The 26445-nt window shown below is 46.8% G+C and overlaps 2 protein-coding genes across 2 annotated transcripts in view; both read right to left on the bottom strand.

The window, feature by feature from the left end:
* The window catches only part of atp9b (ATPase phospholipid transporting 9B), a gene marked incomplete at its 3' end in the record, with an annotated part of 37498 nt that extends 23665 nt beyond the window's left edge, over positions 1 to 13833 (bottom strand). Inside the window, exons 1-7 of the mRNA XM_083684258.1 lie at positions 13746 to 13833; positions 9232 to 9405; positions 5141 to 5291; positions 3560 to 3673; positions 3258 to 3366; positions 1967 to 2025; positions 1185 to 1236 (exon numbers count right to left, since the gene is read on the bottom strand). Coding sequence (XP_083540384.1) covers positions 1185 to 1236; positions 1967 to 2025; positions 3258 to 3366; positions 3560 to 3673; positions 5141 to 5291; positions 9232 to 9405; positions 13746 to 13825 — 739 coding nt within the window. The 5' untranslated portion in view covers positions 13826 to 13833. The remainder of the gene's footprint in view (positions 1 to 1184; positions 1237 to 1966; positions 2026 to 3257; positions 3367 to 3559; positions 3674 to 5140; positions 5292 to 9231; positions 9406 to 13745) is intronic.
* A 1556-nt stretch (positions 13834 to 15389) lies between these two features.
* Positions 15390 to 25382, bottom strand: LOC310814757 (sal-like protein 3; the record flags this gene model as incomplete). The annotated part of the gene is made up of 4 exons (XM_083684257.1): positions 15390 to 16148; positions 16520 to 16738; positions 17421 to 20545; positions 25301 to 25382. 4 exons carry the CDS (start codon positions 25380 to 25382, stop codon positions 15750 to 15752), a joined length of 3825 nt encoding a protein of 1274 aa, XP_083540383.1. The 3' UTR covers positions 15390 to 15749.
* Positions 25383 to 26445: the final 1063 nt, after the last annotated feature.

Below are 26445 nucleotides of genomic sequence, written 5' to 3'. Positions count from 1 at the left end.
GATGATGGGGTGCAGCAGGGGAGGCTGGTGGAGGTAGAAATCGGAGGTTCATTGTAAATGTGGGCAGGGGGGTCTAAACTGTGGCCCATTATCACACAAACTGCTGCACTGCTACTGCTGACACACCCAGACCCCACCTGCTGCTGTCTGCTCTATGCAGGATTAGGAATCTGTGTGTGTGTGTGTGTGTGTGTGTGTGTGTGTGTGTGTGCGTGTATGTGTATGTGTGTGTGTGTGTGTGTGTGTGTGTGTGTATTACAATGAGCCCATCCTCCGATTTCTACCTCCCCCAGCCTCCCCTGCTGTAGCCCATCGTCCAACTTATCCATCAACATTACCTATAATAAACATTACCTATAATAAACATGACCTATAATAAACATTACCTATAATAAACATGACCGCCGCAAAAGCAGAAACTCACTTACTGGAACATCTAATAAGGGTTTTCTGTCAGTCCCTGGAAATGATTCATATGACCATGTCACTTCAAAGGGGCCGGTTAATGTTAACTCAATTTAATCTAATGACACACATGATCTCTGTTGTGTTTTCCCATGATGTGCCTTCACGGCGTCCAGACATGAGGTCCTTCCCCAAGGCCAGGGCCGCGACCCTAGTCTGTCAGGGGACAGACACGAATGTGTATGAAGTCACTGCCTGATTTAATCATGGAATTTGTAAGTAAACAAGGCAAAGGAATGACCGCTTCCTCGCTTGTAATTGGCTGAACGGACAACAACGCGCAGTGTGGTCTCTCAGAAGTTCCGCACATTTTCTCTGTTATGGAAAGAAACGGACACGTACAGACCCTCGTCATCTCTGTTGTCACTGAACCACTTTACTTTTTAACTCTACTATTTATACTGCAATTGTGTCATGTCTGCTGTCTTGTGTCCCCAACAATCATCACTGTCCAACTGTCTCACTTATATTGTACTATGTCACTTATTGTCTCGTCCTTATCCCATCGCACTACTGCGTATTTGTATTATTTGTATTGTATGCTGCATTGTCAAGGAACCGAGCCCAAGAATTTTACTCCCTGCACTCGTGTATGAGACGTAACAAATAAACTTGAAACTTGTCCCGCCATCGAATGACTCCCGTAGAGAAACCATTGACTCAATCTGTCATTAACAAACACAAACGCACTCGCGTGGCCGTGGCCTGCAGGAACTCACCCGCCTTCTCTGAGGTCCGTAAGAAGACCATGTCTGCAGGGATCCTTTGGTTCTGCACCAAGAAGAAAACATGAAAACACACACATTTATTCAACATGTATAAACATTTATCATAACATTTACAACCATAAAACCAGAGCGTAAAGCGGGCGCGGTACTCCATGATAAGACCGTCAAGTGCGACGTTAGCAGGCGCGGTAACACAAGTCCTGCCACGCTCCTGAATAATTAAACAAGGTCACTTCCTTGACCAGGCAGTGAAGGCGAGCCAATCACACGAATCACTCAGGGTCATGCGATACTCAAAAGCACTGGTGTATTTACAGGATTGCATAGCACAGAAGCACTCACAGTGTTTCCTATCGGGATTGTATCTGTCATGTATTGGATGGATGGATGGATGGATGTACGGATATACAGACCAAAAGTTTGGACACACCTTGCCAAGAGTGTGCAAAGCTGACATCAAAGCAAAAGGTGGCTACTTTGAAGAATCTAAAATCTAAAACATATTCTGGTTTGTTTAACACTTTTTTGTTGACTACATAATTCCATATGTGTTCCTTCATAGTTTTGATGTCTTCAATATTAATCTACAATATAGAAAATAATAAAAAATAAAGAAAAACCATTGAATGAGAAGGTGTGTCCAAACTCTTGACTGGTACTGTACATGTGACAGTGGAGGCTGCTGTTTGATACCATTTCTCATTCCATGCATGATAATGACCCCCGTCCTCCCGATTCCTACCTCCACCAGCCTCTACCGACGGGACACATACCTTCTCAACAATGATGAGGTCACCCACTTGTATGTCCGAACTCTTCACTTGCACTTTACCTGAGAGAAAAGAAAGATGAGGAGGGGTCAAAGGGAGGGGAGAGGATGGAGAGAAAACAAGAAAACAATCTAAAAGGTGCTCTTTTTTTGTTTTTTTTCTTTTCTTTACAGACACATTCCGAGTAGATTGATTACCTCATAAGACACACTTTGAATGTTTAAACAGTAGTGAAATAAAATGCACGTATTGATCTTTGGTCCTTGAAAATGATGCTGACTCTTGAAACCACAAGCCTGGTTTTCCCTGTGGCTCTTTTCTCTCCCCCTCCCTCCATTTTGGGAGAGATTGATTACCTTGCCCATGCAGATGTAATACCCTTCTGTTTTGATCCCTGGTCAGAGGCATAGACAAAAACAATGACACGACAGGTCACTCTCAATTATATCCATTCAATACCCTCTCCCCCTCTCTCCCCCTGTGTCTCTCTCTCTCCCTGTGTGTCTCCCTGTGTGTCTCTGTGTGTGTGTCTTCTCTGTGTGTGTGTGTGTGTGTGTGTGTGTGTGTGTGTGTGTGTGTGTGAGAGAGAGAGAGAGAGAGACACACACACACAGACACACACAGATACACACACACTCCTCTGTGTGACAGCTTCTCCAGTCTTTCTCCAGTGTCATGGATCTTACACTAGGGGATCTACCTCACATACAACAGAGGTATCTTAGATCATACAGTTGTGGAGATTGGGGGGGGGGGGCAGCGGGGGGGGGGGTCAATGCAATTACAGCAAAGAGGAATGACTTCTGTTCCAAGTGCAGGTGCACCCCACTGTCGTCCCTTAATTGCATGGGGCCATCTTTAGCTACAAGCAGGATATCTTCGACCGTGTCACCAATCAATTCCTACCAGAGCACACGGAAGGAGAAGAAACAGCTACTGCTACAGTGGCATCGTAGAGCAAGGCGCTAGCAGCGCTAAGGTTGTGGGTTCGATTCCCGCTGGGACCGCACAGAACATTAAAAAAAAATGTCTGTTAAATGCCATATACTGTGTATTACAGGGGAGGCTGGTGGAGGTAGAAATCGGAGGACGGGCTCATTGTAATGCATGGGATGGAATAAGGAATGGTATCAAACTCACACAGTCATTCCATTCCATTCCAATGAGCCCGGCTTTCGATTTCTACCTCCACCAGCCTCCCCTGTAATATCATTATTATTAGTAGTAGTAGTAGTAGTATTATTATTATTATTATTATTATTATAATATAGAAGATAATATGTTGTTTGTGAACCTCGCACTGTGAGCTTCCCGTAGAGCTGGGAGTTCATCTCCTTGTCCCTCTGGTAGCGTCTGACCTCGTCCACGGCCTCCCGCACCATGGTCACAGCCATCACGAAGCCCTGGGGGGACAGACACACGTGTGTGTGTGTGTGTGTGTGTGTGTGTGTGTGTGTTTGTGTGTTTGTGTTCAAAAACGGAATATCTACTCCTAAAAACGGACATTCAACAACAAGTAACGCAAGATCTGAGCCTGTCCTCCGATTTCTACCTCGACCAGCCTCACCTGATATAAAACATAAACAAAGCATTTACCAGAGGCGCCCAGTAGGTGTACAGGTACCCGATCTTCAGAGACGGCACGAACTGGGAGCAGGCCACCACCAGGAAGTACAGGTTCAGAAAGAACTTGAACTGCTGGTAGAGAACCTGAGGAGGGGAGGGAGGGAGGGAGGGGGAGAGAGAGAGAGACACACACACACATACAGAGAGAGAGAGAGAGAGAGAGAGAGAGAGAATGATATATTATTCAGCATGCTGGTGTTGAGTGAATAATAGCAGCAAGGTGAGACTGACAGACACCACTGAAGAAGACACAGAGGACGTGAGACAGACACCACAGAAGAAGACGACGTCCAGACCAGGACTACGCGTAGCTACAGTTGCGGTCATAATTGCAGAGCGGATGGATGGGTCGCCTTAACTCATTCAGTGCCGACGGTGAATGAAGTCACCCACATTGTCAACATTTTACAGTGCCAAGGGGTGCCTTTATTCACCAGAAATGCATAAATAATGACGCTTAATTTTGTAGCCAATCAAAGTGTTGTTGCTAGGTAAATACCACATAAGAACTCTTGGAACACTCCAGGTGGTGAGTGTTCCGGAACCCTTCGGCAGTTGGTGATTTAAAAATTGAAGTGGACAAAGATGAAACAGCAGCAGCAGACGTACTTGTCTAGCTTTGATGCTTGCTCCACATCAGACTGAAACCAACCGCTTTGAGAAAGTTCTCAGTTTAATGACATTAAGGTAAGTGTTGTTGACGCCAGACACTGGCCATTCCCGAGTCTGACTGAAAACATCTAAAGGCACGCACGCAAACACAGACGCAAATGTCGTTTTTTGAAGTATAGACCACGTGACCGGCCAGCTAGGAATGATTTGACACTGACAGTGAGTGAGAGAGAGCAGGGTCTGCTTCTGTTGGATAAAGTTATGACAAATCCCACCCACAATCTCACAGACGAGCGACTTGCTTGTGGTGTTTTTCAATTAACGATTACCTATTTTTAAAATCGATGTGAACCCCATAGCTGGATTAATCAAATAATCAAATTTATCCTTAATCCTGCCGATGAACGTCTGCTTCCAGTCTCACATTATTAGAGACAATGAGTCTGAGATCAATGAGCGACTGGCTCTCTGCAGTTAATGAACTCCGTGACCTTTGGCGAGAAAGCACACACTGCTAAACCAATCTGTGTGCATTTAATAATTCAAAGTGCAGGAGGAGAAAACAGAGGGATCGGCTCGTGGACGGATGAGAATAGTAAGGTCTCTGAGAGACAGTTGACATTTTCTCTCTCTGGAGAAAGATCCCGTGTCTCTTAATCACAAAACCATTTGCTTTTTAATAAAGACCTCTGACGGTGATGGATCTCAAGCTTTAGTCTCAATGGAGGAAACCTATAGCTACATCTTTAGTCAGAGTAATATCCTTTCATCCACATAGCTTTTTTTCATGCAATTAGTCAAAATGCTGGTTTTATTTTTGTAAATGACTTGTACATTACAGAACATATAGTATAGGCCTGAATTGCTTATGATTTATACAGGAGTAGGTTAGGTTATCTAGGCTAACATAACCTAAAAGGTTGTGAACATCAAACTCACCCCAGGCACAAAGGTGAAGAAGTTGTACTTCTGGTTCTTGATGGCGTTTCTGGGGTACTTCTCCTCACATTTCTCGGGGCACCCCAGCCACACCGTCCTGGCCTTCAGCTCCTTCTTCCTCCGACACGTGTGGATCAGGCAGTCACAGCAGCTGGGTGGGAGGGAGAGAGACAGAGAGAGAGACAGAGAGACAGAGAGAGAGAGAGAGAGAGACAGAGAGAGAGAGAGACAGAGAGAGAGAGAGACAGAGAGAGAGAGAGAGAGAGAGACAGAGAGAGAGAGAGACAGAGAGAGAGACAGAGAGAGAGAGAGAGAGAGAGAGAGACAGAGAGAGAGAGAGAGAGAGAGAGAGAGAGACAGAGAGAGAGAGAGAGAGAGAGAGACACAGAGAGAGAGAGAGAAAGAGAGAGAGAGAGAGAGAGTGAGAGACAGAGAGAGAGAGAGACACAGAGAGAGAGAGAGAGACAGAGAGACAGAGAGAGAGAGAGAGAGAGAGAGACAGAGAGACAGACACAGACACAGACAAAAGAGAGAGAATCAAGGTTGGGGTCAATTCTAAATCTAATTTACACCGTCAATGCACAAAGTGAATGAAAATGCAATTCATGAAATGAATTCCCTTTCTCCTGAATTCCCACAGTGTCATTTCAAGTGCATCTGCAACAGTACAAACATGCCTTTGTGCAGATGTGTGTGTTCTTAATACCACAAGGCTTCTGCAATAAACGGATCACAATGGAACAACTGCATGAAGACATAATATGTCAAGACAGACACACCAATGTCAATATGGCTTTTCACAATGCAGTTTCTTAGCCTCGATTCACACACACATTTGTTAACCTTGGGTTGAGTAGGCTAACCATTCACACCTGTGCACCGAAGCCCTGGGTTCATTGAAATAACCATAGCAACACGCGACCATTCTAGCCATCGAAGTTGGATAGCTAGCTAGCATGCTAGTACGCCATGGGGACGGTTTCACACTGGCTAGTTTTGGCAACGCGTTTTGGAGATTTCTGGGGCCAACTGCGAAAAGTCGGTGCTAACCCTGCTCCAGAGCAGGGCCAGCTAGCCCTGGGCTAAAGTCAGTGCTAGCCCACTTAAGAAAGTGCAAGTGTGAACAGTGGCTTAGACTTAGCCCCAGGCTAAAATCTCTCTTAGCCCCAGTGTGACAAGGCCTAATGTCAATCATCAATGCATCATCAATCACCATAGATTCATTTCTTTATTACTTCCTTTATCCACCTGGATACTGAAGAATATAGGATACAGCTTGAGAATACTGTAGCCTACTGTTACGTCCTGAACAGCGGGCAGAGCCTCACGGTTGGTAGCATTTAGCTCAAGGAGGTGCACTGCTGCGCTCAAACCTACTGGCCGCTCGGCTAGCTAATTAAATTCTGGGCCTTGTCAGTATTAATTACATCTAGCGGGTTTTTCTTTGACACAATTTTACAACAAAGCTCCTTTAGCACTTTAAGTGAAGTGAAAAGGTTAAGAGAACTCCAGGGGGGCATTCCCAAGCGAATGCTACGCTAGCTGGATGCATTGTGAGCTGAAGAGCGCTGGGCAGCTCCACTCCAGAGACACATATGGAATACATGCTATTATTTATTTATCTTTTGACGTAGTGTCATAATTGCACATATTGTCTTGGCCTGGGGTGTTTCTTCGTGAGTTGTTAAGTGGCACTGCTGGCCTCTGGAGAACAACCATTTCCCATGCATCTGTTCTACACACCAACTAATCAAGAGACTGAGAGAGTTAAGACAGAAATCTGTTATTCAATACAGTCCGTCCTCTGCAGAAACCTGCGCCGTTCCTTACAGCTACTCCATAACGTACTAGAGGTGGTACTAATACTAGTGATCCTCTGGGGCTCAGTTGGTAGAGCATGGCGCTAACAACGCTTAGGTTGTGGGTTTGATTCCTGCTGGGACCATATATACTGAAATGTATGCACTCACTGCAATGTAAGTCGCTTTGGATAAAAGCGTCAGCTAAATGGCTAATATTACTAGAGTGACTTGTTCTTTAGAGTGACACAAACAGCACTGCCTGTCCTAGGACAACTGCAGGAGTAGGGGTGAGGAGTATTGGAGGGCCCCCTCTCTCGGCCGACTCAGGCCTCTCTGATCCCTGGCTGTGGGCCGTGCTTGCCTGCTTTTCCAGCAAGGAAGAAAAGGAACGATTCACTCACTCAAAGGCGAATCGACTGGACTGACAAAAACAAAGTAGTTCAAAAAAGAACGACTTGTTTTGCGAACTGCACATCACATACAAGTACAGCCTTGATTATATTCAGTTTGATGAGAATTTGCCCTAAACTCACAAGCTGTGGTTTGGCAGTAGAGGAGAGTGGGGGTGATGGCGTGGCCTCCCAGTGGGGTACACCGTCATGCCGAGCGCCTTGGCATTTCCACCCTCTAAGCAGGTTGGCAAAACACGAGTCTAAATAAATCAACTTTGAAAAAAATCTATGTTTGCATTGGCCTGTATGTTTCCTCTGCTCTACAAGCCCCGGTTCAGATTCATAACAGAGATTATTTGCTCAAATGAATGCTATCCAAATAATAGGACGTTTGAATAAGCAGGGGTTACTCTGTGTGAATTATTTGTGTTTTATAATCCCTCGGCTAAACACACATAAAATTACTGGAAAGCATCAAACTGGTCAGCTGTGAAAAATCCGATTTGTTCATTAGGGAAAAGATCAATACACAGCTAGGGGTGGAGATTTACCACTGATAACCCAAAGACACTGGAAACAATATTCTATCAAATTCATCCATAAACATTACAGAAACCTTATTTACTCGGCATAACAATACCGTCGTATAATTTGTTTGCAAACTCCATTACACTTGATTGGCGGTGTGCTGACAAGTATTCCACTTTTAACATATTGTAAACGGTGCTTTAGTCGAGGGGAAAACCTGTCAAATGAATCATTAGTTGGATAAGCTGGGCTGTGCTGTTTGACCTCAAAGTCTTTTTGGACTGATGGTGCGCATCGAGGAACTGAACCAAAAACACCCTCCCTGCTCACTTCACGCACAGCTGCCAGAGCGTTGGAAATCCACACTGAGCTACGCTGGCATACATACAGGCATAAAATTACACACACACACACACACACACATGCGCGCGCACACACACACACACACACACACACACACTCACACGCACACGCACACACTCATGCACACACACACACACTCACACGCACGCACGCACACTTTTGAGCTGGGAGTGCGTACCGTTTTCAGGATTTGAATTGATATAACACCACAGAGGGCTCTAGTAAAAACAACTGTTGTACAGCGGACCATCAGTGAAGTACCACAGGTCAAATGATGGATGGTTGTAAAAACAACTGTTGTACAGCGGACCATCAGTGAAGTACCGCAGGTCAAATGATGGATGGTTGTAAAAACATAAACAGTGGGAAGCCCCGCCCCCCTGAAGGCCCCAACAGTTTAAGATCTGATAAAATAAGCTTTTACTGTCTTTCTGCACAGAAAATTGCTTTGAGTCATTAAAAACACAGGTACGGTTTTCCTAACCAGCATCCCATTGACAGCCCTAAAACTGCCCTTTACCTTAAACCTAACCTTAACTAAACCTTTAACCCTAACCAAACGTTAACTAATTTGGTAATTCAACAAATTGCTTTGCGTTACTAAAAACAGTTCATATCAGGACAAATAAAAACCTAAAAAAAATAATATATCATCAGGGTTCAGTCAGGGTTCCCCCGACCCCCCCCGCCCCCCCCCCAAATAATTTAAAAGGAGGGGCTGCACCACATTGTCATCTTGGCTGTGCCACTATGTAAACATAACAGAGCAGATTAAACTGATATTCAGCAATGACAGAGGAACCATCTTTGATCGCCAATGGCATGATTGTTAAAAGCAAAAGCGTTATTATGTCCCTCAGCTAATCTTAGCGTTTTATCTGGATTTATAGCACATTTTGACATGAATAAATACAAGTCCGTTTTTAATAATACAACCCCAGCGCGACGTTGTTCAAAAGTCCTGGGGGGAACCGTAAACGTGCTGCGATGGTTCTCCTCCACTGACCTGCCACAGAGAACCCTCCATCCCCCGAGGAGGAACCAGCCCAGGCCGCGCTGCCTGTGGCTCACCCTGGCACGGGGAAGGGTCTGGTAGTCGCTCTCGTCGTTCTCAAAGCCTTCCTCAGACATCATCAAAGGCATCTCGTCCAGGTTGGAGGGCTCATCCTCTAGAGGGCACCTGGAGAGGCAGAGGAGGAGGCTCACCGCACTGTGACACAGCAGAGCAGGTGGAGGCTGGCGGAGGTAGGAATCGGAGGATGGGCTCATTGTAAATGCATGGAATGGAATGAGGAATGGTATTGAATGGGAAATGGTACCAAACGTGTGTTTGATACCATTCCTCAGTCCGTTCCATGCATTACAATGAGCCCGTCCTCCGATTTCTACCTCCCCCAGCCTCCCCTCCCCAGGTACCTGGACAGGTGAGGGACAGACACAGCAGGCAGTGGCACAGATCCTAACACGCCTGCAATGAAAACAACAACGATGCCACACACACAGGGAATCTCATTCACACAGCCGAGCCGAGCCGAGCCGAACAGAGCTGAGCCGGGCAAAGCCGGGCCGGCCTGGTCACCCACCCGGGCTGGCCTGGTCACCCATCCACCACAGTTGCACCAATGTGAAAGGAGCATATCGGAGCCGGCACGGCAGGGTTCAGGTCGGCCCTGTTGTGGGTAAAGCTCTGTACTGTTCAGTGCTGTCTAGGCTAAACAAGTAAAGCCACAGGTGAATACTGTGGGCTTAAAGTCTGTGTAGAAGACAGACGTTTGGCATCTGGTTTGGCACCATATTCCTCATCTCCAGCACATGTAGACACTAGTACGGTGCTGAAGATATTGAATGAGAGGTTACAAAATTGCGAAGTGTCCCTTTAACACGGAACTCATTTACGAAAGTTACAAAACTTGGGGGAGGGGGGGGAACTAGCCGGTTGTTTACCCCGACAACAACAGCGGCCTATCAGGATTGGGGATCGTTATTGATTTCAACCCTAAAGCAGTGGAACACTCACATGCGTCAGTTGGTTTCCGTGTCCACTAGCACTCTGATAAACAGCGCAGGTTCAATGTATTTAATTGCCATCTGTCTGACTTTCCTCAAACTCCACGGCATTTGACCTACAGAACATTGATTCCACAGGGGTCACAGTGTTCTCATGACAAACAGCATGGAATTGGAGGCTACTGGAAGAATAGCCTATCAGTGCATGGAAATAGTGCTGTTCACAAGGCATCGAGGCGTAATAATAATAGACCTATCCCGATGTCGGCTAAATATCACAGACGTAGGCATGCAAGAGAGAATGAAGAACAGCCTAAAGCCAAAGGAGTGGTCCGTTGGCTCTGTTCCTCCGAACGGTTTGCCCTAAAGTACATCCCACTATTCACCTCACCATTCACCCCACCATCCACCCCACCATTCACATCTGTACTAGCCTGAAGTACACCTCACCATCCACACCTGTACTAGCCTGAAGTACACCTCACCATCCACACCTGTACTATCCTGAAGTACACCTCACCATTCACACCTGTACTATCCTGAAGTACACCTCCCCATCCACACCTGTACTATCCTGAAGTACACCTCCCCATCCACACCTGTACTATCCTGAAGTACACCTCCCCATCCACACCTGTACTATCCTGAAGTACACCTCCCCATCCACACCTGTACTATCCTGAAGTACACCTCACCATTCACACCTGTACTATCCTGAAGTACACCTCACCATTCACACCTGTACTAGTCTGAAGTACACCTCCCCATTCACACCTGTACTATCCTGAAGTACACCTCACCATCCACACCTGTACTATCCTGAAGTACACCTCACCATCCACACCTGTACTATCCTGAAGTACACCACTACTGAAGTTAACAGTTTTACCAGCCTAGATCCAGACAGGCAGGAAACACACACTTATGTCTTATTCATGGCGACTTTCTAAGGAATGTGGAGCAGATCTAGTTACAGTACTACAGCACAGTAGCAGGTGAGTAAAAGGACAGCCTGCCAATGTTGCTTGACGAATCTGTCTGTCTGTCTGTCTGCCTGCCTGCCTGTCTGTCTGTCTGCCTGCCTGCCTGGTTGAGAGAACACATTGCACATTCTGTTCTTAGCCGACCTCCATCTTTGAAGGAGGCAGACCACAGCTCTCCAATGCAACACAGCCAAACTGTGACAGTTCCTCCACTGCAACGATACCCTCAAGTCCCTCTGAGGGTATCAGATTCACTAACACCCAGGGGAGGCTGGTGGAGGCACAAATCGGAGGACGGGCTCGTTGTAACGCATGGAACGGGATACGGAATGGTGTCAAACACGTGCTTGATACCATTCCTCATTCCGTTCCATGCATTACAATGCGCCCCGTCCTCCGATTTCTACCTCCACCAGCCTCCACTGCTAACACTATCCCGGTGAATAGAAGACAAGAGCATCTCCCCTGGTTACTGCACAGCCCAGGCCGGTTCCCTCTCTGCTTTCATGCCATTCCATAGGTAAGTTATTCAATTTCTGCAATTAGATCTTTCCTAAAACAGATTAGCCTCACAGCCTCTTTCCTGGAATGATAATTGACCCCATTCAGGATAACTAAGGCATCATTGATAATCCACCGAATGATAAAGAAACCATGAAAACTTGCAGAACACAATAGCCCATCTGGCATAAGATAAGTAACCATATACAGCAGGCTTACCCAATTTCTATAGCCTGCATTATCAAAACAGGGATGATTTCCCCTGACCAGCATCCCACGGGCAGCCGGACTAGGTCAAAACCTAAAACTGCCCCTGACCTTAAGCTCAAACAAGTGTTAACTCATCTGGTAATTCAACATCGGCTTGCTGGTCAGGCGCGTTCCCTTAGTGTTTCCCTGTCAAAACAAAGCGATATTGTTTCCCCTGCGTCAACGCGGAGGAGTCTGAGGATCTGAACGCTGAGACAAACGTCGGTGTCGCTGATGCGGAATATTCTGGCACAGCATCCATCGATGAATCTTTTAATTCCTTCCATAAATACGCCAAAACGAGCAACAACAACAACAACAAAAAAGCCTCAAATGATTGATGATGGAAATGTAGGGTTGGTAGTTGTAAAAGATAGGAGGGCGGACGGGGAGGGGAGGGGAGGGCAGATGGAGGGGCTTAGGACTGCAGGATTACAGGCTTAGGAGAACCCACCGTACAGCAGCACTTGGTGCGTTTAAGCTCAGCGGGGAGGACAGGGTAATGTGCCAAGGCAGAAGCCAGCACCATGTGATAAACCAGGGAGATTCCCTGCTACAGTAATTCTCCCGATCATAGAAACATGTAAGGGCTTCATTCGTACACGTGTGAGGTCCTGTGGGGCTCGATTGGTAGGCTAGAGGCTAAGTGGGATCCTTGGGAAGACCCTACCCTAAACCCTAACCTTAACAGTTTTAAATGTCAACTTCAATGGGGTGAGGTCAGAGTCGGGCCGTCCCAAGCAAGGATCCCACTTAGCATTTATCATCAATGCAGTGGAATTGAATTGATGCTGCTGCTGCGCCTCAGAACCTCTAATACCATACTGTGGAAGTACGTGTCTACTGTAGACAATTCTGCCCTGGCTGCAATCACTTTCTGGCTAGCAAGATGATCCTACAGGGGAGCAGTGCAAGCTAAACAGATGTGGATGTGTGTGTGTGTGTGTGTGTGTGTGTGTGGTGTAAGAAAGCAGTGGGGCTTATTCTAAACCTGCACCCACAGACACAAAACTGTGCTGTATACTATATATACTGGGCTTGGCCTGTTTACACATCCTCCACCATAGTTGCTGAAACAGTGCTGAAAGGACCATGTCAAAGGGAAATGTCCTAGCAGCACAGTACAGTACGGTTCAGGTCGGCCCTGTAGTGTGGAAAAGCCCCAGATCGGACAACCTTCGAGACCACATCAGAGCAAAGACGCACAGATAAGTTCTGGACAAACTGTCTCGCTTCATTCACTTCCTACTCCGTCTCTGCTGATTCCAGCAGCCCGATCCTGCCCGCCAGATCAGACGTAGTTCTGCAAGGCTACGTAGTTACCCTTTACGAATCGTGAATAACCTCTTGAAATGGTGGATTTATGGACCGCTTGTTTGACAATTACCCACCGATCACAACCAGCAGCGTGAAAACAGCCCTGTGCCTCTGGTCATGTGGTGTGACGCAGCGCGCCGAGGCGTGGGACTGTTCAACGACAACAGAGGCAGAACAGAGCCATGGATTCAGGAGTTACTCTGGTGGTGATCACATTACAGTAACTGTCCACGGTTAAACAGGCTTCCTAAGTTAATGTGAATCTATGAGAGCCGTAGCTCGCAGTGCCTGCCTCGATATGTGGGTGTGAAACAGCTGTGAGAGAAACAGCCTGTGACAGCAACGCAACACTACAGCAACACATCCGAACTACAATGTCACCAAAACAACTCACATCAAAGTGTGTCTTTCAAAACTACGTATCGGGTCATTGAGCAAAGGAATAAGCCGTTTGTTTCAGTACCTGGAATGTCTCGCCGCGTTGTAATAAGCTATTTTTTTCGAGTTCTTCCGCACCGGGTTTAACGGGATGCTGTCAGCCATCTTGGCTGGACCGTACGCGGCATGACGTCACGGTCCCCGGTGTTGACGCTCCGACAGAAAACCTGCGAACTCTGCTTGATTCAACCACATCGAGTTAGAAAGGGACGGACGCATGTCTGTCCATGTGCGGAAATTTAATATTATCATATAAAAAAAGAAAACACAATTATCTCACTTTGTAAATATTTATTTAGATGAAATATTGTAAACTACACAAATACATTATTTTCATTCAGTAGATAGGCCTAGTAGGCCTACTTATAAAAATATTTGTTGAGAGTGTCATGATGGGGGTCATTTCCATTGCTTGGTAGGTCCCCTTGCTCATGGTGCACTATAGAAAACTAGTGTCTAACCAGGGGAGGCTGGTGGAGGTAGAAATCGGAGGATGGGCTCATTATAATGCATGGAACGCAATGGGGAATGGTATCAAACACACGTGTATGGTACCATTCCTGATTCCATTCCATGCATTACAATGAGCCCATCCTCCGATTTCTACCTCCACCAGCCTCTCATGTGTCCAACCCTCATGCAGAGGAGAGGCATGTCTCTATGATCCAAGTGTGTAACACCTCCCCTGTGTGTAACACCTCCCCTGTGCATTAATATAGATCTAAAAACAACAGTTCTTCTGGGACGAGGTCAAATGCTAAAGGGCAACAAAAACATGGCGATGAAACATTGTTTTAATAAAGCAACACACTCCTGCTGATGTAAGCTCCTCCTTCCTCATGTTTACACCAAGGGCCTGATCCTAGTGAAGCCTCAACTTGCAGAGAAAACAACTTACAAGAGCTCGCTGGCTGGCGTGAAGCTTAGCAGGCCCATGGTCAAGAGTAAAGTCCAGCAAAGGCAGATCATGGGGAGGCAATTCAAGTTGCAACAAATTTCAAGATGTTCCTCGAATGATTGTCCATCTGTAGGGTTGCACAGGTGCTCAGTCTTCTTCAGGCGAACGCCCTTGTGCAGTTTGTTTTGTGACATTGTTTATTGGTGCAGGTGTTCACAAGCTGAAGTTGAATCTTATTCAAATCCCGTTAGACTGTCAAACCAGACGAGGTAGTAAACAGAGCATTCATACCGTGTGTGTGTGTGTGTGTGTGTGTGTGTGTGTGTGTGTGTGTGTGTGTGTGTGTGTGTGTGTGTGTGTGTGTGTGTGTGTTGTTGTTGTTGTTGTTGTTGTTGTTAATTCTAGATTTTAATTCCTCCCAATCATTTTGTTGCATCTAGAATGAAAGCAAATATTGTTGCTGTCAGCGTTGGGGTCAAAAATTCCATTTCAATCCGGTCAATTCAAGAGGTTAGCTGAAATGTCATTTCCAATTCAAAATTGTCACCATTGAAAAGTGTAGAGGACCTTTGGAATTGGAATTGGAATTTCAGTTTACTTCCTGAATTGACTGAATCGAAATGGAATTGACCCCAACCCTGGTTGCCATACCAACACGTGTCTGTAACTTCTAGAGCACACTTTGCAAATACAGTACGTACATGTGAGGCCTTGTAATAAAGACATTTATTGTGCTTTGCACCAACTAGCAGCAGTGGTCAGCAGAGTTAACCGATTCCTCTTCTCTTTGCATCTTTTATATTACATTTTCCCTTTTTCAAAGTAACAGTTGAACAGTTTAGCCTATGTCTCTCCAGAGAGCACCACCGACATTCCGAGGAACAGGTGAAACGACGGTTCCCGTGACAACATTTTAAAAATGACAGTAAAATAGAACAACACATGAATACTAGAGCTCTGTGAACGAATAAAAAGTTGTTTTTTTCTGTATATAATATAATACATAAGAGTCCAACATGTTTTTCTCTTCTCTTCTGTCTTTTTTTTTTTTTTTACAAATAAATCAATGGTTTTTATCTCTCTACATGGTTTGCATAATGTATCCCTCCTCGTCAATCTGTCCCACTTATTTCAATTGATCCCAATCTCTTTACTGTCGTCGATCAACATGGAAAAGTGCCGGTTCACCCCCAGCTCCATGCCTGCCTTCCCCAGGCCGGTCATGGGTGGGCTGCCTCCGACGTTCACTCCTCTGTCCCTGCCCGTGCTCATGGCGTGGATCTGGGGGAGCCCACCGTTCTGGATCACTGAGATCTCATTGTTCTTCATGGCCAGGCCGTTGGTGATAGCTGCAGCGTACCGGTTCCAGAACCCCGGGTCCACATTCATGGCCCTGGCGGCCAGATCCTTCTGGAACATCTCTCCGAACTTCATGGCGTCTCCGCCCAGCAAGGCCATGGGGTTCTCTATGGAGAGACGGCGGCCTCTCCGCGCGGGAGCGTTGTTCCACATGTGGGTGCCCATGTGGACCTAAAGAGGAGGATGAAGAGGAAGAGGAAGAGGAGGGGGAATGGATAAATTAAAAAATGAGATTTTAGAGCCCCACTCATCTTTAAGCAGAAAACATTCTAAAATTGCACATGACTGGTTTTAATTCCAAGCAGGATTCGAATTACACATTGATCCTGTTGGGGTGGCCAACAACTCTTGGAGGGGGGGGGGGGGGGGGGGGGGCAAACAAGATCATTTTGACTTTTGGAGGCGGGGGTATATTGATATTTAAATTCTCATGTGGGGGGGGGGGGGGCTGATTTGTTATGGGGGTGCTTGGTCCCCCCCCTAAACCCCCCTGTAATTCAATCCATGATCCCAAGAGGAGCATGCCCTGGCCAGCACCGTACCTTCAGGTTCCCTTTCGTGGTGAAGGCCCTGCCGCAGATGGAACAGCCGAAGGGTTTCTCCCCCGTGTGCGTGCGCTCGTGGATCTGCAGGGCGCTGGCTGAGGAGAAGTTCTTCCCACACGCGTGGCAGTTGTGCTGCTTAGGGGTCCGGCGGGGTAGAGGGGGCCCGAGCAGAGAGGTCAGTCCTGGGCCCCCCAGCGGTGGAGGAGCCGCTGGCATCTGGAGGCTGAACGGGAGGCTGTGCAGCCGCTCGTTGAGTAGGATTGGTTGGTTGTGATGTCCGTTTACTTCTGTTTTAATCACGCCCTGCGCAGAGCTGGTAGCCATGTTGGGCACATGCTGGCTGCCACCTGGAAACAGAAGTGAGGTGAGGGAGTTAACAGCGAGAAGGGTGGGGGGGGGGGTTAACAGCGAGAACGGGGGGGGGGGTAACAGAAGTCTCACCCCGTCTACATCTGGGGAGGCTGGTGGAGGTTTAAATACTCAATGTAATGCATACCATTCCTCATTCCATTCCAAGCAATACAATGAGCCCATCCTCCGATTTCTACCTCCACCAGCCTCCTCTGATCTACATCTAGAGAGTCAGGTAGAAAAAATACACACTTTTTCAATTAGCGACTATATGAATGAAGTTCTATAAAACGTTATAAAAAGTGACTTCATCACACTGATTCATCTTAAAGACAACGTATATTATCAATACATATTTTTTTTTTTTTTATCATCAATACAATAGATATTGTTACCGTATCTTACCACGTTCTCTGCCCAGGAACAGCATACTGAAGGGGCTCTCCTCCTTCACACAGGGCTTATTAGACAGAGTCCCCCTAAGCTCCTGGGGTACGCCATTTTCCAGCGTCGCTGGGTTGGGGGAATCGGACCTCTCCCTCTTCACTGAGGCTGTCATCTCCTGGGACTCTGTCCTGTGGTTGGCAGACGGTGACCTGTGGTGGTGGTGGTGGTGGTGGTGGTGGTGGTGGTGGCCCTCGGGGAGGCTCCGTGCTGGGGACGCAGGGACAGGCATGGAGGTGGAGGTGGAGGTGGAGGTGGAGGATTCAGACACGGCTGGGCTGACCGCCTTGTGATTCTCCATCTCCACGTCTATCACTGTCGAGGAGGAGCCGAGGGCAGAGCGTTCTCTGTCCATAAACCCATTCATGATGGACTTCAGCCCAAAGGAGTGGTTCAGGCCAACGCTGGAGTCAATCATTCTCATCTGGTTCTCCAGGGCAGCGATGCCGGACACAACGGCAGACGATCGAGGAGGGGAACAGGGGGAAGAAATCAGGGGTTTGAAGGGATCGAAACCCCCCCCTTCCATGTTTTCGGTCTCGTCCTCCTCCACCTCCTCTTCGTCACCATCATCCACCTCCCCGTCTTCCTCCTCGCCCATGGAGTTGTCATCGCACATTAAGTCGTTTTCGTAGTTGCTCAGGCTGTCGAAGTTCCCCTGGTCTAAGGGGAGGTCGGCGTCTATGGAGCCCCGCGGCGCGCAGCCGTCCGTCAGGAGAGGCGAGTCGGGGAGCTGACCGCCCATGTGCATGTGGACGTGTTGCTGCAGCACCACCGCATTCGTGAACTTCTTCTGGCAGATGGGACACGAGTGCTGCACCCGGAGGGGCGGGTTCGCTCTGTGGACGCTGATGTGGGTCTTCAGGTTGCCTTTGGTGGTGAACGCTCTCCCGCACACCCTGCATTTGAAAGGCCTCTCCCCAGTGTGGACGCGGTAGTGCATCTTCAGGGCGCTCTGGCAGCTGAGGACGCGGTGGCAGAGGAGGCATTGGTTGGGGTCCGTAATCTTTTTGTCTATGTTCTCCACCAGCTGTTGGAGCTTCGAGGTCTCCGACGTCTGCAGGAGGCCGCCGAACGGGAAGTCGACCTGGAACGGGTCCGTCGAGGAGGCCAGCAGGTGGGGTGAGGTGACGGGGTTGAGGACGGGGGACGTCGGAGCACTGGGCTCTGGTGTGGTGGGGGTGGGGGTGGGGGGGGTGGTGGGGGTGGTTGTGATGGACACATTGTTTGTCATGGCTGCGCTGTTTGCCACGGTGGCTGGTGGAGTCGCCCTTGGTTTGGCGATGCAGTTTTGAGGCAGTTGGATCTCTGCTTTCAGTACATGCGAGACTCCCCTCTCCTGGTGTGACTGCGGTGGCTCTGAGGCATTAGGAAGGATGGGTTCGTTGCTCATGGTGTCCGGTGATATAGACAGACATTCGCTGGAGGCGGGGGAGGGCCTATATGGAGATTTGATGGACGGCGTGACACTCAACGAGCCACCTATTGAGCTCCCCGTTCCGGAGAGAGCGGAGGGAAGCTGCAGACCCATAGAGGTGGGCAGTGTGGCAAGAACAGGTTTGCTATCCAGCCACGTGGCGCCCGGTTTCTCCGGAGGGAACGACATCCCGTAGGGAATCCCGGAGCTCGTTGGCACGTTATCCAAGTATTCCGGCACGGGGTAAGGATTCATCTGAACGTGGGGGTACTTCTCTTTGTGTCTCTGGAAGTGGACTTTTAGGTTCCCCTTCGTGGAGAAGCGGTTCCCGCAGATGTTGCACTTGAAGGGCCTCTCCCCGGTGTGCGAGCGCAGGTGGATCTGTAGGGCGCTGTCGCTGCCAAACACTTTGGCGCAGAACCGGCACTTGTGCTTAAAGAACGGCTCCTCCGGACCGGGCTTGGTGTCGAACATGGACACGTTGGGCAGCTTGCCCTTCCGGTGTTGCTTGATGAGGGCTGCGAGGGGGTCCAGCGCATCGGCCGCGGCTGTGATGCTGGCGAGCGGGTTGGGGAAGATGACGGTGCTGCTGCTGCTGCTGCTGCTGGGGGGACTGGGGGGGCTGTGAGGTAGGAACGGCAGGCTGGATGAGGAGGGGGGGCTGAGGAGGATACCGCTCTGCCCCAGGGACAGCCGGACGGGGCTGGAGGTGGATCTGAGTGATGTCTGAGTGCAGCTGACACTCGTGCTGTGTGTGTTACCCGTGTAGGGGTTCAGTATGGTGGACATGCTGCTATACTTAGACGGGGGAGGGGGGGAGCGGTAGTCAGAGGAGGCCGAGGTACACCTGATGTCCCTCGTGCTGGTCTGACCGCATTCAGACTGCGAGGAGGAGAGCGTCTGCGACCTCTCGAGCATGGACGCCAACGACACAGAGGCGGCCTGTCCGTTAACGGCTGAGGGCATGGTCCCCGACAGCGGGAGGACGGAGGGTGCGACGAGACCCTGGGACGGGAAGGGGTTGGGGGCCAGCGACAGGGCCCTGGAGACCGGGTTTAGTGCTGTTTGCGTGGGCTGTCTGTTTATGACGGCCACCTGGCTGCGGATCTGCTCGATGAGCTGCAGCTGGTGGACCTGTTGCTGCTGCAGAGCCAGCAGGTGCTCCAGGATCACGGGGATGGCCGATGTAGCCGCCTTCCCACCCCCACCGCCGCCACCACCGCTGTGGATGACCTGGGAGAACTGGGCCACAGCTACTCGAGTGTTGTGGAGGATCTCCAGGGTCACGTTGGTGCTACTGGGCATACTGTGGCAGGTCACACCAGAGGACGTCTGAGAGGGGGGCGGCTCAGTCGACTGAGGGCTGGGAGGTCGGTGGTGGTGTTGTTGGTGGAGGTGGAGGTGGAGGCGGAGGTCCTGCTGGGACCGCTCCTCGACGTCCATGGGCTCGGCCCCTCTTTCGGCGTTGGTGCTAATCTCTCCTAGGATATCCGTGCTGTCGTTATCCGCTCCCAGGTCACGGCCGGCCGCGTCTGTGAACTCGACGTCTGCTGAGTCACTGGGGGCCAGACTGGGAGCCACGCTGGGGGCTGGGGAAGGCCCGGCTGGGGACGTGTCCTCCGTTATGGGCATCCCCTCGTCCTCCTTTACGATGAGCACCGGAGGGTCCTCGGTCTCGGTGCAGCCACTCTGATGCTCACACAGTTCGGCAAAGCGGAAGAACTCGGCACAGCACTTTTCACAAACGTGCGTTTCCTCGCTGCTCCCACGGCTGACGTTCTCCTCCTCCTCCTCCATTCCCTCCGACAGAGCTGCGTAGAGAAACAGGGGGAAGAAAAAAGAGAGAGAGAAGCTATTGGTGAGACATTCCCCAGCATGACTGACTGTAACTCATTACAGTAAGAGACAACATTTTGAAGGATAAACAAAATCTATAGTTTTCACAGTTTTTTTTTTCTCAATATTCAGTCCACTCGTTTGCAGCTGCTTATTTTCTTGTGTGAAATCAATCAGATTGTGTGACCTATCAATTGTGGTTTCGGCAGCTTCTATGGAGGTCATTGATTTCCAATACATTCATACAATTCTGTACAAGTGCTGTGTCTGTTAAGGACAAATTGGGTCTCTGATTGACTCATCTTGATTCCCAATTGCAATCATCCACTCTCATTTGCACAGGAATTTGAAATGCTATTAAAATACTATTTAAATACTATTTAAATACTATTCCACAACACGTTTTGCGCCCCCCGAATATGTCAGCATGTTGGACAGTATGTTGTCTGTTAGAGAAAAATGTTAAATGGCCTTTTTGAAATGTTGAAATAGTGAGTATAGCCACAGCCCTTAAATTGCACCTTCTAATGGTTATCGTTGGCCTGCCCAATCACTGCAGTCTAGTTAGCTGTGTAGCTACATCTGATAACACACATCAGATCTCAGCTTCTGAGATTTATGTTTTTGAAGTTTATTGCCCCTGGCGAATAAACGTAATAAGTAAATACAAAGATACATACAAACATACTGTCAGTGTTTGCTCTGCATATACATATGAGAAAACATTCTGTGAACTGAAAATAAATAAATGAGATAAAATAGTGGTTTGAGAGGTTTGTGTTATACACAAAGGGGAGTTCGGGACGATCCTTATTTCACTTGTGTAATAACACAAATCAACAACTCCATTACAATGCAATTACAAAGCAGTAAGTAATGCAATGTGCAACAGCAAAGTCGTTCCATAATCACTGCACAGGTAAAGGGGCAACATGACGCCTAAAATCATACGTCTACTTCTACTGTGTGAGCAGTAACCAAGGGAACACAAGACACTCTTTTAGACGTTAAGCTTCTCCCAAACGCCCCAAATCAATGGAGTTGATTGGCAATGCTGTCCTCCGAAAGCCCAGTCATTCTAGAACCAGCCCAGAGTCATTCTAGAACCAGCCCAGAGTCATTCTAGAACCAGCCCAGAGTCATTCTAGAACCAGATAGACATCGCCATGGCAGCTGGTCAAGCTGTGAGACGTCAGCAGGCAGAAGACGAGGCCAGCTGGGGGATGCTGTTATTCCAGACTAAACGACACTTTTTCCCTTGCATTCACATTTAAGTTGGTTCCCCCTCTATGTTTCTGAAACAACTGTGATCAATGGGCGTAGTGGGAGACATTTTGTTGTTGTTGTTGTATAAATCAGTAAGGTCATTAGAAGACAAAAATGCCAATGATGCAAAAGTGGATTCCTGTAAAGCTGCCATCTAATTCTGAATATGTACCCCTGTTTCATTGTGTTTGATGCCAATGATCAAAACTGTCGAAACATCACTTTGGATAAATAGAATAACCATTATACCGCAAAACTACATTGTAGATGTTTTTGCTTAGGGGTTCAGTGTTTGTTCAAAACAACTGAAGCTACTATTTCCCCCAATTTCCCCCCAACTTCTGATGGTGGAAAAAGTAAACAACAAGAATGTGATCCCCTTCATGGTGTCACTGTGGAACAACTACAAAGAGACTTAATTTTTTTGTGCTAAAATGTTGTAAGGCTGATTTAGAAAAGCAGGGTAATTGTGATGGCGCCCATGCAGAGCAGCTCTGAAAATTGATTCTCTCTCTCCCTCTCGCTCTCTCTCTCTCTCTGCTGCTGTGTGTGTGTGTGTGTGTGTGTGTGTGTGTGTGTGTGTGTGTGTGTGTGTGTGTGTGTGTGTGTGTGTGTGTGTGTGTGTCTGTGAGTGTGTGTCCTAGTTATTGTCTGTTTGTCATACAGTCAATAGATTGTCACAACAATTGCACCACTACTAACAGGTCAACACAAAGAATCTGTTTTTCATACTAACATGGCAAACAAAAAACAGCTTTGAGTCGTTGAACAGAGAATCAGTGTCATTGGCTTATCTTAGTGGGAGGTCTCAAGATCACCAATGGAAGGCCATCTAGCAAGTAAGCAAGGCAATGTTGACAACATTGGATTGTCTACGCCAAACATTTAATATGCTATTAATTGGTCATCTGAACGCTATAATTTGCTGCAAAACAAAACAAAACATCTCGTCTTCCACATAATACATTTATAATTTTGGTGACAAATTTAGCCTATATTTCACAAATGGATAATATCATCATGTTTTACCTCTCTGATCAGCCTTAAATGAACAACATTGTGCAGGCACATAGAATTGCCACAATTGTTTTTTGCTTGTATTAGCCAGCTTGGTTTGTACAGCAATTTAAATAAATGTAACACTGAAAGAAACTATTTACCAAGATGTACAACAGCCTACACAGCGTCTAGGCCCTCTCGAAACCGTGGTCTATGCTTCCGAGGTCAATGGCGCCGATGTACTAATTGCATGATCATCTCGACACACAACACTTGCCCCTTGCAGGGTGATGTGGACAAAGGTTAAGTCAGCGGCTCAATCAAAGACCATCTCCCAGCACACCCCCTGCCTGGCGGGGGGGCGGGGGGGGGCAGGAGACGAGCTTTGTTGGCACTCAATGCAATCCCACCTTTTCACTCGTCTCACAAGAAAAGTACTAATGTGCCACGTTTGACAACAATACAGGTCAAGGAACGAAGACCCCGAGAAAAGTGACATTGAATAATTGATCGGTTTATAATATTTGAAATGTTGAATAGAAATAAATACAGATATGAATTGGAGAAAATAAAACTATTAATGCATACATACAGGCGAGATAAATTAGAAAATTGATATTTTTGATATTTTTGATAAACAGGAGCGTGAAATTGACGAGTTGATTCTGACTAACCGACGTGTGTCCAAGATCTGTGCACTTGCTGCTTCATTTCGCTTCTGCTTGAAGACCATGAAACTTTAAAACTGTGGAATATACGTGTGTTGATAAATTCATCAAAATCAGGCTGATTCATTCATATAAATGAGTGTGCCTCGTGTATTTATGTTCTATGATTTAATCTAAAAGTAAGATTAATTTCGGGGCCAGGAAAAACTAAGAATGTTGATGGCTTTGGGCCTCTCTTTTAAAGGAAAATGTGATATTGATGTAGACATTTAGGAAAATGTAATTGTACAACTGAATAGTCTATGAGGACAACATTAGGCCTACGTGAAGGCCAACGCGAGGACGCCTGAAAGATTTAGCATAAAAAATATAATAATTAACATGCTTAAATAATAGATTATACACAAAACTAAAAGATGTATACGTCAGAAGGCTAGAGAAACAATTCAGAGATCAAAATGGCCTTGATTTTGGAGTGGAAAAATACAATTATTCTAAATAATAAAATATCTTCAGAAAACCATACTGTATTGATTGCCTTTTATATTCTAAAGTAAAGTGGTAAAATACTATCCTAGAGTTGGCTGTTTCAAAATTGATATATTATAGAAATCGAACATGCCTATTTCATATTCGTTGGGGTGAAACGATGCAGACAACTTTTTCAACCAAAAAATATGAGGTGAATGAAATTGAAATGTTTGACTGTAGGCTTTGTATTAATCTATAAACGAGTCAATGTAGTCTCTTTAGAATAGATTGAGAGGATTGGATTGAGAGATCGTTAGGCTACCCTTGGTAAAATGTATATTTAATAAACAACCATAAGTTTAAAGACCGTGAAGAAGTAGACTACCCTTTCAAGTGTACAAGTTAAAGTGTAAGTTAAAACCTAAAAGCTTGTCATATACTTTACCTTTTAGTCTATAAAAAATAAGCCAAAGATATCTTCATTATCATAGACATTTTCTTTATCCAAATCAAAACGTAGACCTAGGCCTAAACCTAAAGCGAAATTACCATAATGTTTCATTAAAATTATAGAGTCGTAACCTACAGTAGGCCCACTTTACGCACCGAATAAGTTGGCAGTTTTTGGTGAAATATTTGCCTATATTCAATGTCATGACAGGGGCTGTGTGTAATTACAGATTCAAACCGATGTAATAACGCATCATTCAATGGAAACATTGTCAGGGGTTAAGTGATACAAGCGATGTATTCAATATTCCTTCAAACTGAAGAGGCTATTTGCTATTTGGATACTTCGATACCTTCACACCCTTCAGGACTCTGGGAACATTAACAGGCTTGTTGCCAAATGTTACCAAAATACCGGTAAACAAAATATATAGGCCTAGGCTTGGCACACCGGCAACAGACACTAATGAAAATAGCCTATGGCTTTATGTCAGACATTTAATTTATAATTGTAGGAATAAAGGCCTACAAAGTTTCCGATAGATTGTAAAAGAAACGACATAGATAATTATCATGCAATTCAACAACTATGGGCTGGATCAAGTGATGCGCTTCTGAGGCACGAACAACTTTGGAAAGTCAATTAAATAGCCTAGTAAATTAGGCGACTTATTGTTATATTCATAACAAAGGTCGCTGGGATTTTAAAATGCGAAATATCTATGGATAATATCATTGGAATTAATCAAGAAATATTTCATTTGATGAAGAAGTAGGCTATAGTCTATGAATAAAATATAAGGGAAAAAAAAGTTACAGTTAGCCTAATCTAAAATCTCTCCGGAAAGACTTGGTGGCATACAATCCCCCACATACCATTTTCTGAGGCGACGTCAGTTTGCAACGTTTCTTCGTCCGACTTGAGATGTTGCGGTTTCGCTTGCTTGCGGCGGGACATGTTGTTTGTTCTCTGCGAATTGCTCCTGCCTTTCGCCGATACATCGGCAGCCAACGAATGGAACCCGTCAGAGAGAGTCGGGTCAGTGAAATAAGGGATATTAGCTGGTGTTACCCATGTGCAGATTGCGCATGTCGCTGTAGTAATTATGATGGAGGATAATGCGTTACGACTCTTCGTGCCTTTCGATGGGGGATTGGCTAAGGTCCAGCAGACTCACACTAGATATGGAAATGAGGGATGGGTTTGATAATTACACTAGCCTCTGATTTACTTCCTCTCCACCTGTCTGTCTTTCCGCGCGGTCCACTTCCAACAGCGCGATGAACGCCACCTAAAGTTGCGCACGGGTTTCCTCTTCCTCCTGTCTTGGTTTAGTTAAGGTAACCGTCACAACTTGGCAAATTCGTTTTTTTTGCCAGTCAATTCGTACTGTGCTTGTACATTTTCCCAAACCCGTCTTTGAGTTTAATGCTTGAATCCTCTGTAGTTGCAGGTCATTCGTTTTCATTTACTCCGTTTCGATTCCTGCTTTCTTCACGCTTTTACGAGACAACAATTCCTTACGTTATCTTGACCATCTACATGGATAAGAAAGCCCTGGCTGGAAATGATTGTCCTTTATCCTCGTCGTCCAGCAGAAACCTTCTATTTCTCATAAAGCTGATAGGAGGAGGGTGAAGAAGCGCCTACAAAACAAGCAACATTAGGAAAGAAAGGGCGATCAGGTTTAGGTTGCCCAACAAATGCCACGCGGGCCGCTAAACGAAACCCCGGGCTTTGTATTCATGCGTAAAATCAAAGTTCGTGCGTAAAAGTAAGATTCCACAATTCGCTGACGAGAAAACTCAAGGCGATTGCAGTTGAAAGGTGCGGGTTCTTGGTCGTGTTGGTCTGCAACTGCTCTGGCGAGCAGCCTCCGCCTCTGGTCCTTGAGAAGAGAAGCCCAAAGCCCTCCAGCCGATTACGATAGGCGACCGCTAGGATGGATGTACCACAGAAGGTGTTGGAACCCATTATTCTAAACGACCTCCCACAGTTGATGTAACAGTTGGCCTATCGG

This window comes from Argentina silus, assembly GCF_951799395.1.
Source record: "Argentina silus genome assembly, chromosome: 14".
NCBI classification, from domain to species: Eukaryota; Metazoa; Chordata; class Actinopteri; order Argentiniformes; family Argentinidae; genus Argentina; species Argentina silus.
This window is presented reverse-complemented; position numbering and strand designations above follow the sequence as displayed.